At 38.3% G+C, this 12,245-nt stretch overlaps 1 protein-coding gene across 3 annotated transcripts in view; it reads right to left on the bottom strand.

Moving 5' to 3' along the window:
• Positions 1-12,245, bottom strand: part of unc13ba (unc-13 homolog Ba (C. elegans)) — a 157,476-nt gene that overhangs the window by 116,107 nt on the left and 29,124 nt on the right. For all 3 annotated transcript variants that reach the window (XM_032517163.1, XM_032517164.1, XM_032517166.1), the window contains exons 4-6: positions 5,733-5,850; positions 4,573-4,696; positions 873-946 (exon numbers count right to left, since the gene is read on the bottom strand). In XM_032517163.1, the coding sequence (XP_032373054.1) occupies positions 873-946; positions 4,573-4,696; positions 5,733-5,850 (316 nt within the window). The remainder of the gene's footprint in view (positions 1-872; positions 947-4,572; positions 4,697-5,732; positions 5,851-12,245) is intronic.

Raw genomic sequence — 12,245 nt, 5'->3', positions numbered from 1 at the left:
GATTAGAGAAAGAAACATTTTTTAAAGGGGTTAGTGAAACTGAATAATAATTATTTAGTGCTAAAAAGGTACATCTCAGTTATTTTAGAATCAACTGTGAAGTAATAACTAATATTTTCCATTAGATGGCAGCAGAGAGCCAACACAAACTGGAAAATGCACATTATGACATATCTGGTACAACTAAATAAATTAGGAGGCTGGTCTAATAGGCATATAGGAATCATAGTCTATGCACATAGCAATCTTGCAGTTCTACAAGAAAAAGTATTTCTTTAAAACATAGGCTAAACTAAATTAAATGACAACAAAATTGCATTGCAGATTCTTGCTCACATAAAACCTGCAAACATGTAATGTATTTATCAGTTCTACAAATAAAACTTCACTTTCTACTGCACGATCGCTGAATTTCAGCTTAAGATGGGAAAACTGTTTAAAAAGCTTTGAATATTTAATATCCAGAGGTTACACAGAGTAATCTGGTACAGTAAACTTTAGTGCAAATTAACTTCTTCTACTCTCACGTCTTTTTGCCTTTTGGATGGTTGCAGGAAACAGTAAAAGCATGACAGAGTAAAGCACCTCATTAAAACTCAAATTATTCACATTGTGTTTTTACACACAAGGTTCGTGTGCTATTATCCTATACTGATTGTAAAATTACCATTATCCTCTAAGACTTCTTCCACAACTACCTACTTTTTAGGCGGAGAAAAAGGAAGTCTGTCCTAGTTGGGAATCTACACTGTTTTCTTAGCATTAAGATCCCCTTTGAGACTCCTGAAGGAATCTATGAGTGATCTAATATCTCTCATGGCTTAGTAATGTATGACTTATTAACAGGAAATATAATTTTTAGTAAAACGTACCTCGTCATGTATCCGCATGGTGTTGATCCGCTCCAGTTTACTGGTCCAGTACTGAGCCTCGTCTTCTGGGATATCTGGACAGACAGATTAGACAGAAGAAACAGATGGAGTAAAATAGAGTGATGGCAAAATATTTAGAGTAGAGTGCCAGAGAGGGGGGTGAAAGAGGGGATGTTGAGGAAATACAGATGCATGTGCTGGAGGGATGAATGTTAGAGTTGAAAGGGGTGATGAAGACAGAAAGTAAATAATGGAGGAAGAAGCAGAGTGCAAAACACGGAATGTGAGGCAAAGTGGAAGCCCATAGCCACAATAGCTCCACCCTTTCCTCAGTGCCCTCCATGATCCCCTTCCTACCCTGTCTTATCCCATCCACATTGCTTGATGTGCTCCCACTTATATTCATGCATGTTTAATAGCTGATGAGGTTTCCTTTTGGAGGCTAATAAATAGAATAAACAACTACATCAGGGACCTCACATGTCCTCCCCAAAGCAACAGAAAGACAAGAAGAAGAGAAATAGACCAGGATAGGTAAAATGTAAAAGCCTGGCTACGGTCTCTGCCATGTTCCCAAGTAAAACCTTTTCTGGTTATGTGACAGAATAGTATATGGCATAACTAACAACCAAGTGAGAGGACTGTTAAAAAGAAGTAGATCTGACCTTAGAAAAAAAAAATCTGGTTTTCATATCAATTTGAACAAAAAGAGATAAATTGCATAAAATGTCCTGCAATTGGCCAGACATGTACATATCATACAAAATCACTTTGCAAAGATGTGTATCTCACAGGGTCAGAATCAGCATGGAAAGAGAGTGCCTGTACTTAAGAAGAGTGACAGTGAAAATGACATGTTCAGTAAAGTGGAGTATAAAAAATACATCAGGTTCATGGAGTCTGCAGAGACAGAATCTGAGTTAGAAAAATGGACTTAAAGCTTGAGAAAAAGACACTTACTCTCAATTTAAAAAACATTAAATTTGGGACATTTGAACTGCTCACAGCTGTACACCTATCCTGTGCCTGCTGTGTGATTTCAGCGGTACCAGAGTTGTTTACGAGGGCCATTGCCAAAGCACCAAGGTTCTTCTCTCACTTTACTAGCAAGTTCTCAAGGTATAAGACGGAAAACACAAATCTTATCATCACTGCAATACTCCTGATAAGTATAAAATCCTTAGCTGGGAAAACATAACATAACACACTGACACATGTCCGATTTTTACAATTCTAAATGAGAAGGCTCCACTGCCACTCTGTGCTTTCATTACACAGAAAAACTCCAATAGTAGAGCTACAAGATCTGCCCCGAGAGAGGACTGTGTAGCCTGTGCTTTTAGTCACTTATGCTTCTCTGTAAGAGCTTCTAATTTCTGGAACACTGTACCAAATCAGAACAGAAGTTGTACTTTCCAACACACTTTCTCCCAACATCTTAAGGATGGGCTTTTGAGCGGTCAGATAATGTGAACATTTTCCATTCTTAATATCTCCATGACTGATAGCCTTTCCTGTGTTGCCGCTGTCATCTTAATGTGTCTTGTTTTCGTTTTTTTGTTTTGTATTTTTTTGTGTGTGTTTTCTTCTATGTGCTTTTGTAAATTGTATTTTATTTCTGACTTTACATTAGGGAACAACTGACCAAGTCAATTTATGGTTCTTTTAATATCTTGCCAGTTACAGAAAATTAGCCGGCTGGCTAACACCGGCACATGTAGAGTAATGTTAATGAATGTGCGCTGTCGTTATAAATAAAAACATTAAGTTTAGCATTCCTCAAAGAGCAGAAATGTAAGATTCACAGGTAGAGGAGGGTCTGGCTAGTCCATACAGCAGTCCAGGATGGGAGAAAAAACATGCTCAGGTTTATTGGCACTTCTATAAACCCATCACAATCCTCTTGGTTGGTGCTAAGCGCCGGACAGAGCCACGGTGCCGCTGCAAAACGGCCTCGGGAAGGAACATGTTTTGGTGGAACATTTGTATGTTCAAAGGTTGTTTTAGTCATACAGAAAACTTAGATTGGACAGATAGTCTAGCTAGCTGTCTGGATTTACCCTGCAGAGATCTGAGGAGCAGTCAACCATAGTCCTCAGAAATTGACCAGAGTTTAAAATTACAACACAAAGAAAGCAGAAGGTGACAAACATCTAGCTAAAAAGAGGGACATCCGGAGCAATCTCGGAAGTGGAACGTCATGGATGTACACTACAACAAAAGTGACAACAAACAGGCAACGCATAGTTCATCTAAACACACAGAATACTCATACCATAGACCTGTCTCTTTCTTTAAACTCCCGCAGTCTCTTTGCCCTTACATCTCCCCTCTGTGCTTCACCATCAACGCTCCGTCACAGTTTGAAAACCCTGGGGGTTATTCTATAAACAGGTGTTTGTGAATGTGTTTCAGTTTGACTCATTGTGACAATGATAACCAAGAAGACCTCACTATTGATTAGTACCTATGTTGGATGTAAATTATTTTAACATTTTAAAAGGGTTTGTCGAAGTTTGCTAAAACAGGCAATCTTATCTCCATCTTCAGGCCTTGGCTTTTGTGTCACGACCAGCGGACAGCAGCATGAACTAGTGCTAGCTTGACATCAGGTGAGTGTTGGCTAGCTTAAAAGCAGGCAAGACGGCTCCCTGAGATTAGGAGTTTGACGAGGAAACATAATGGTCTAAGGAAAGTTTGCTATTTAGGTGGTTACACCTAAATAAAAAGAACAAGAAATAAGGGTAAGAATAGAGAGGGCTGAGGAAAATTTAGAATTACATTAAGGGCAACGTTACCAGTGAACAAACTCTTATAGACTGTACAGTGAAGCATACAGGGTAATCTGTCTGGTACACTGTCTAGGGAAGTGAGTCTAACTACTTACAAGCTAAAGAAAAACAAAAAATTTAGCAAAACACGTGGAGGTTTTTCTTGATTCTTGGTTGGAGTCTGATCTTTTTGTACAACGAAAAAACTCATATACTATCCAATATTGCCAACCTTATTTCTTAATCAGCAGAGCTATCTGTACATACTGTAACTTTTAGTTCAATATTGTATATTCAAGGAATTCAATGTTTATTCATCCTATTGGTATTTTATCAAAGCTGTGTTGTAATTTGTACCTTTAGTTATATTATTAAGACTGGAGTTCATAGTTTGGATGTAAAATGCTAGTAGAAGGCGTAAATGTAAAATAAAACGGCAATAAAAGGTATCTACGGTAAAAGTGTATCTTCCAAACAAAACAAATGTACTTGTTTGTTTAGCAACTGGCTGATAAAGGCACCAAGTTTTCCAGTATTTAAATCCCTCCATGTTGTGTTCAATATAGACTGACATAACATCTTTTCCAACTTCCAATTTGAAAGTGTGTAAGCTAGTAAAACAGCACTGCAATTTTGTGATGTTCAATAAGTAATCACATTCTTTTTGATTTATCATACAAGAGGTTACAGTGCTATATTCTGTTAGGATAATCAAAGTATGGTCATGTTTTTACATTTCCTTCTTTAGCTCTTATCATACGTTTATAGAGATTACAGCACCATGTAACTAAAAATGCTATTAAGACCGTCAGTCAGCCAAGTATGTTCCTGTATACAATCAGGTTTTCTAAGCTTCTATACTCCTGGCTCTGTGTTTGCATGTGATTTAGTTTTTTTGAGCAAATGTGTATTTGGGAACATATGCATACCAAAGGGCACCTCGAAGCGGGTGTCCAGCAGCACTTGGTGTGGAGTTGGGTTGCTGGTACCACAGATCTCGTCCTCCCTCATTAACACCTCAGAGTCAAGCGACGTCCACTCTCCTGGTCCCTCCTGACAAAGAGAGACACAGAGAAACAGAGACATTTACTCATTGAGAATCAAAGCATCCACATGGTAAATGAGGGTGTGGGTGGGCTGAGGACAAGCACAATCAATAAACCTGAGCAAAGATGAAGAAGCCAAGAACAACTGCGGGCTGCAATATTAATGACTACACAAGGGCTGCTGCCTCACTTAGTAATGAGGTCTACTACCTCAGTGTGTGCTCCTTGTATATATATAAAAATATTTATTTTATTTTATCTATTTTATCTATTTTAACGCTATTTTAATTAATTAGTACACAGCAGCCTATAGTGAGGGATGGCAAGGTGGAAGACAATTATAAATAATTTCTCTTCCTTTCTACTTCCTGTTGCTAAGGTATAGTAATTGTAAGGCAAGCTATGATATTATTTGTAAAAAGACTAATGGAAGTCAAATTACAGCAGACGAGGTAAAAATTCACAATTGCCACAAGTAAGAGATGTGCCATCAGTAAATGTGCTCTACATACCATAAAAAAGGGATGACAATGGATTAAAGTCTATTCTAAAACAACCTAATTGCTGTAATCATTCCTCATTTATACTGGCCATATATAGATCCCTCTGTAATGCATTTCCAAAGTCTGCAGTCCTTGTTCTGTAGAAAAATGTACTTGAAAGTTAAAAGTCAGTTGCAGTGGAGGTCCAGGGTCTTGTTGGTGAGGCTGACCGTACCCTCCTGCCAGACGGGAGGGGTTCAAACAGTTTGTGTCAATTTGGGCTGAGACAATCTTTCCTGCAAGCCTTAGCGTCCTGAAGGCGTACAGGTCCTGGAGAGACGGCCGACTGTAGCCAATCTCAACAGCCGGAATAATCAGGAGGAATACTAACAGCCAGAAAACCTGCTTCAATGTTTAAATGGGCATATGACTTTTGTTTTATATGAAGGCTGCGAGATGTTGTTGAAAGCTCTGAATGAACTTCTGATCTTGTAACTGATGTCATAACAATATGATATTAACTTGTGTTTTTGTAAGGATGAAATGACGATGGTGTGATACCTCGTCAGACTGTCGAATGGTGTCCAGGGGGATCAGTGCTGTGCCGATCATAGTGTCCCAGATCAAACCTTTATTCCACAGCTCCAACACCAGACCTGACTCCAGATGATTGATCTCACTGTAGAAAAAGAAACACACACATGGCATTACATACAGAGTAAAAGTTCAAACCTGGCATCAAAATTACAAAAGACCCAAGACTATTTCCTTATTCCTTACATTAAGTTAGAGTTTCTTTAGGTGGAGGTCATTTCTTTGTCAGTTTAGTAATGGTAACTATCCCCGCCCATTCTAACTACCCATTTGTTCTTCTGTATATTATAAACTGTAAATTCTCAACTGGAGGATGTTTCCCAAGAAAGATTGACTTGACACTGAATCCGCAGAGAAGACTAAAAAACGCATTGGTTAATGGAAAGAATGTTGTGGATTATCATCCTGATTTTTAAGTGCAGTTTCTCTGCAACAGCAAACAGAAAATATCCAAAGTCTAAGTGGTCTCAGGGTGTTTAGGTGTATTTATGTATAGTATACAGCTGTTGTCATTACAGTCTACAGTATATAGTTCACTAAATTAAGTGGAATCCGGTTTGCATTTCAAAAATTGCACGTACCTACAATTGCACACATTTATCTGACATGAAGTGAGGACTGCTGCTTCACACGCTACATCAGTGTTCCTCTGAGTCACTCTTCATGTTTTGTCTATTTTTAAATGCACGATATCTCAACCAAAGATATTCTTTTATTTGCAGATTTATGAATAAAAGACACCACCGTTTCGTTGTCACGGAATTTAAAATTGAATTAGGTCCATAATTTACCTGTGTTTTAATACGCATACTGCAGTGTTTTATTGGTCTTAGTCTGACTCAACAATACCTTTCCTCTACCATCAGGTCAGTAAGTGGGCCAGACTTATTTCAAAGTAGTGAGGGTGTAGGATGACAGCTGTCATTTTCTGAGAGATGTGTCTTAAAGAGAAGACAGCAGCTAAACTGTCTCCCCTCCTCATTTGCATATTCATATTCACAGCCCCATTCATATTCATATTGCCTCCGTTTGGCTGTCAGTCATCTCTGATGACACTTCACAGCTGGGATGATGTAGAGAAGGGGGTAGGTGGGAGAATCTGGGTGGAGTGTGTGTGTGCATGCGTGCGTACGTGCATGCATGTGTGTATGTGTGTGTGTGTGTGAGTGTGTGTGTGTGTGTGTGTGTGTGTGTGTGTAGGTGTAAGAGAGTATAAGAGCACCAGAGAAGGGTCCAGGTAGCTGAAGCATTCTGGCTTTTAACAGCAAATTGTAATCAGCATTTCAGCATGGCAATATGGCTGAGGCACCAATATTTCCAGTCATCTGCATCCAAAAATGTGTGTGGACCCGAACCGTCATGTGCATATCAGGAACGAGCTCCAATCCAGTCTGCTTTGAATTCTTTATTCAGTCCTAAGAGAGCTGCTCTCCAATCATGAATGGAACCAAAAAAATTATGAAAACAAATATTGATGACTGTTGGTAGATTTTAAAAATAAATACTGTATAGATATTAGACTTTATGATTATAATTATATATATTTTTAATTATTTTTAATATTATATATTATTTATGAGTGTGTGTTGTGGTCAGGAAATTGTCTTTACATGTCTACAACCATTTGTTTTGTAATGTATTTGTTTGATGAAAAAAAACTCTTGGTCCAAGAGAGTTATGTAACCAAAATCATGGCAGCGGTTCTTTAAAACCACAGACTGTAAAAATAATGGACGTAGCATCAGTGCCGTCCCCCATCCGGTTTTTGAACTGACGTTTTGAAGCCTTGAGTTTGATAAATTGGCAGTTGCCATCTTGGTTTTTTGAAAGCGGACGAACATTGGACAAATGTATGAAAGTATAAAAATGTCCAATGGACTCTGAGGTAAACAATTGTCTGGAAGATGATGAAAGTAACATTGCAATAAAGTATTTAAAAAAAAGAACTAAAAGATGTATGATCATCGGCCCAATTTTAATTCATGAGAGTATTTATTGAAACCACAAAAAAAAATAGGTTTAGAATTAGGTCTGACGCTGTCCATCCCTAGAGTTTGCTCTAACCTGTCTTTGACTCACTGTGTGTGTGTGTGTGTGTGTGTGTGTGTGTGTGTGTGTGTGTGTGTGTGTGTGTGTGTGATCTTGAAGCTTTACATCCAACTCCGGCATATGCCCTCCATCACAGCCCATCCATTATTGAAGGAATGGTTTGTGTTAAAGGAATGACATGATGTATTTTTATCACACTCAGACAAACACATGCAAACACACACATTCACACCAGACATCTTGTGTTTAGGAGCAGAGAAGTAAACTTAAAAAAGAAAAGAGGGATGAGACGAGGGGAAAGTGAAGCGTGTGTGTGGTCAGGCTGAGAACGAGGCTTGATGTAAATTATGGACAGAGAGGGAACAGGTGAAGTCACTGGTGGAAAAGCTTTTTATACACTGCTGTGAAGAACGCTTTAAAAAGGCAGCAACACTGGTCTTCTAGTCCATGACTCAGTCCATTAAATGAACATATTTCCGCTCACATTTTGTCATTAAACACGTTTCAATAACATTTTCGTCTTTTTTGATGTGGTAAAACCTACACTGCTGAACCCTCAGTATTGTCCAAAGCATGTTTGTCATGCTGCACACAAACTGAGTAGATGCTCCTGCCAGGCTGGTGCATGTGTTTTCGTTTTTTCCCCTTTTTTCACTGGAATTTAAACAGATGTTAAAAAGGGAGCAAATCAGTTCAAACTTTGTTTCACATTTTAAATTGTATGTCCCTTCAAAATCAAGTTTTGATATGTTTCCTGCTTGGAGAAGACACAGTTCCCTATTGAAAAAAAGAAGTGATTAATTGTCTGCATTTGTCTACTAATATCAACCTAAACAAACCCAAATGTATTTGGGGGTGCAATATTTGGGGATGGCAGTAGCTCAGTCCGTTAGGAGTTGGGTAGGGAACCAGAGAGTCGCTGGTTCAAGTCCTTGTACGGACCAAAGTACAGAGTGTGGGCGCTCAGAGCTGGTCCAGCTGCCAGCCCACTCCATTGATCCATTGCATGAATAAGTCCTGAGCGTGTGTGTGTATTCAGGCATGTGTGTAGTGATTACTAATAACAGAATGTAAATTGTAATTTTCCCACTGGGGATCAATAAACAGTATAAATTATAAAAAGGAATAATAAATAAATATGGAAGTGACTGAAAACCAAACTAATATGGATACCTTACATCAGCCAAAGTCCGTTGTAATATAGTCTAGATCAACAGAACTACATTTCCAGGATAAAGCCTGACATCCCCCATCATCCGCTTTCTGTGTGTTGCCATTCTTAAAGTCCCTTTGCTAGTTACCTAGCAAGTTATCTTGGAAATTTGGATTGTGCAACAGAGCAGGCCTGCTTGGTCCTTTTGGGGAAAAATTTGTTAAGATTTACAAAGAATATGTTTACGGCATTTACTATAGAACTGGGACATGTTGGGACCGATGAGTGGATATTGTTATGGATGAAGTACACTTGGCGATACAATGGCAAGAGCAAATTACAGTAAACTCTGAATCTTGCTAATTTAAATAGCTAACGTTACTGTACTGTGGAAACAGTTAACTTCATTTCATTGTATGCAAAGGTTTTTTTTGTGGGGACAATTTTTCCACCAAAACAAGTTCCTTTTCTACATCATTTTGCAGAGCCACTGTCTCTGCTTTCGGAGCTTAGCGCCTCCCAAGTCAATTTTGATCGGTTTAAAGAAATGCAAACTTTTTCTCCTGCAATGTATCTTAAGTGTAGCCAGACATCACTCCACGGCGTTGTGGAGATAGGTCTGGCAATGCAAGACTAAATTGAATTAAAAATAAGTTTAACACATATCATAGTTATATTTTTAATGCAAATTATTTGATTCCTCAAATGAACGTCTCTATAATAAAAAATCCCTCTTGATAATGTGAATGCTGTCAGGTCTTTAAAAATGAATCCTCTCTTCACCATCCATCCCAAATGACATGAACGCAGCATAACCTACTGGCCAATACTGTCCGTACCTACTCTCCAGGGATTTGATGTGCTCTTAGAAAGTAATGTAAATATCCACATTATGATTTCTTTAAAGCCAGCTGTGGGAAAACAATACTCTTTCTGATAAACAGCAGCACTGAGAGTGGTGTCAACAGCATAAAAAAGAGAAAAGACTGTGCTCAGACAGCAGTAAATCCTTTCTGTTATTATAACTTGATAAAGTCATTGTGAAGGAAAAAGGTCACAATGTTTTGAAACTTATACACAACTTAATTGACAGAGAACTGGAAGAAGAGTGCAGACTATGATCTGAATCACCAGAGAGGCAGTCAAACAGAAAGACAACACCCAAAGAGGGATGGGAAAGGAGTCTCAAGAGAAAGGCTTCTCCCCTTTCTACTTCAAGAGAAAAACAAAAATATAACCAACTTGAAAAAAACTATTCTTGTGTGTTATCGTAGAGTGTTGAATTGTGAATACTGAATGAGTGTGGTAACAGAAAGCCTATGATCTCTGACACAATACTGTGAATCAGGTCTAAAGACTAGACCCTCAGTAGCATGTGAGGACAGTATTAAAAGGACGGTCGAACAGACAGAAAGAGTGAGAAGTAGACAAAAACCAAAGCAAGATAATGCATGTGGTGAAAGAAAGAGAGATAACCAGACAGACAGCAAAAGAGGGATAAAATAAACAACTGAGATAGACAAAGATTATATCATAGGATGCATGAGCAGAGACGAGCATGTGAGGCCTAGTGACCCTTAGTGTAGAGGGACCAGCGCTCAACTGCTTAATGCGTTATCCCACCGGACAACCAACCCGGCATACATATACTGTATGATATAATATCCTGGAAAGTTCGCCAATAAATTTTAATTATATGTGCCAAACTGTTGGTCACAGAGACATATTTACCTGTCGATGGCACTAGAAAAAAGGTCACTAAAATCAGAGGGAATCGTCTCATTGTGACCAATTATACCGTAAAAGAAATACATTTTGCAAATATGTGTAATAACTGTGGTAATAAATACATATTGCTTTTAGGAAAGTCACATACCTTTCCTCAGTGTGCTAGTCAATGGCTAATACACTGTTGAGGCATAAGTGGACGGATTTGTAAATGTCAACACTTTGAGGCAAGAACACTTCTACTAACCGTGAATACCTTTCATAGACACTTCATAGCACTGTGTTTAAAACCCTCCAGCATTAATGGATTTGCAGCTGGAACCAGGGGCATCAGACGGCTGTATTTGCATATCTACCTACTTTATAATAATATGTTTTTTTGCATTGTTGATTGTTCGAGATAAACAAGTAAATTAAAAATTAAATTTATTTTCTTTAGGGGCTATAGCTTTTTTCAGTTTAGGGCAAAAAAGTTTTTAATTGACTTCAAGAAGAATATACAAATAGGCACATTTGCCATTTAGTAAATGCAGTTTCAGTTCAATACAGTAGTTCATTCTATATCGTGGAAGATGTTTTTATGGCCCGGTGTCTTGAAGTAGTTCCACATTTTTTATATGATAATAGCAGTTTGTGAAAGGGTAACTACTGTAGCATGAGGACTGGCCATTATGGCTGAAAATAAAGAGACAAGAGGGACTACCTGGAGAGAAATGTAAGAGACAGACAAATTACCACGTAAATGAGCACTTATCACTACAGGTTGTCAAATGTCACTTACATTTTTTTCTATAATAATTATTTTACAATTTTTTTGTGAATAAATAGTTTGACTTTTTTCCTTTTCTCTGCAGTATCTGCTGTGATTTTCAAGCACAATCTGAGTACACACTTGAGCTGGCCCTGCGACAAATACGTCTGTCTCACTGCTCTTGTTGAGACCTTTCATTCTGGGAATTAAACTCAGTTGCAATTCCTCCTCAAAACCTCCAACAGCGCTTCAACGCAGCACGCCGCTGCTGTCCCCCCATCGAGCCCAGCTGCTAATGAGACTTTGGATCTAATTAGCCATTTAGTGTAGAAGGCCCTGGGGTTTTCTTTGTATATATAATCAACAATCTTTTCAGTCATTAGGGTCATATTAATTGGCATTTTACTTGAGCTGATTTCTTGATATGAATTGTCAGAATCACCTTCTCACTGTAAAAGATGAGCCAAAAATCATAGATGTCTATTTCTTCAACAGTGTGCATTAAGGAGAGAACAGACAAGTGGGGCATGCAATTTACTCTTTGTGTGAAAGCAGTTATTTTTTAAACACATGATGAAAGTGTTAATGACAGTCTGAAATATTTGATTAAGGATAAAGTAGCAGAGATTATGAGCAGTATGAAAAAGACACAGTCTTATGTAACCCACAGTCAATCTATCCACTCCCCCTAATCAAGTCTAAGGAGACCTGAATGCAGAAAAGATATGTTTCTATTGTACAGTACAATACATAACTGTGTGTGTGTGTGTGTGTGTGTGTGTGTGTGTGTGTGTGTGTG

Source organism: Etheostoma spectabile, chromosome 5, assembly GCF_008692095.1.
Source record: "Etheostoma spectabile isolate EspeVRDwgs_2016 chromosome 5, UIUC_Espe_1.0, whole genome shotgun sequence".
In the NCBI taxonomy this organism is placed as follows: domain Eukaryota; kingdom Metazoa; phylum Chordata; class Actinopteri; order Perciformes; family Percidae; genus Etheostoma; species Etheostoma spectabile.
This window is presented reverse-complemented; position numbering and strand designations above follow the sequence as displayed.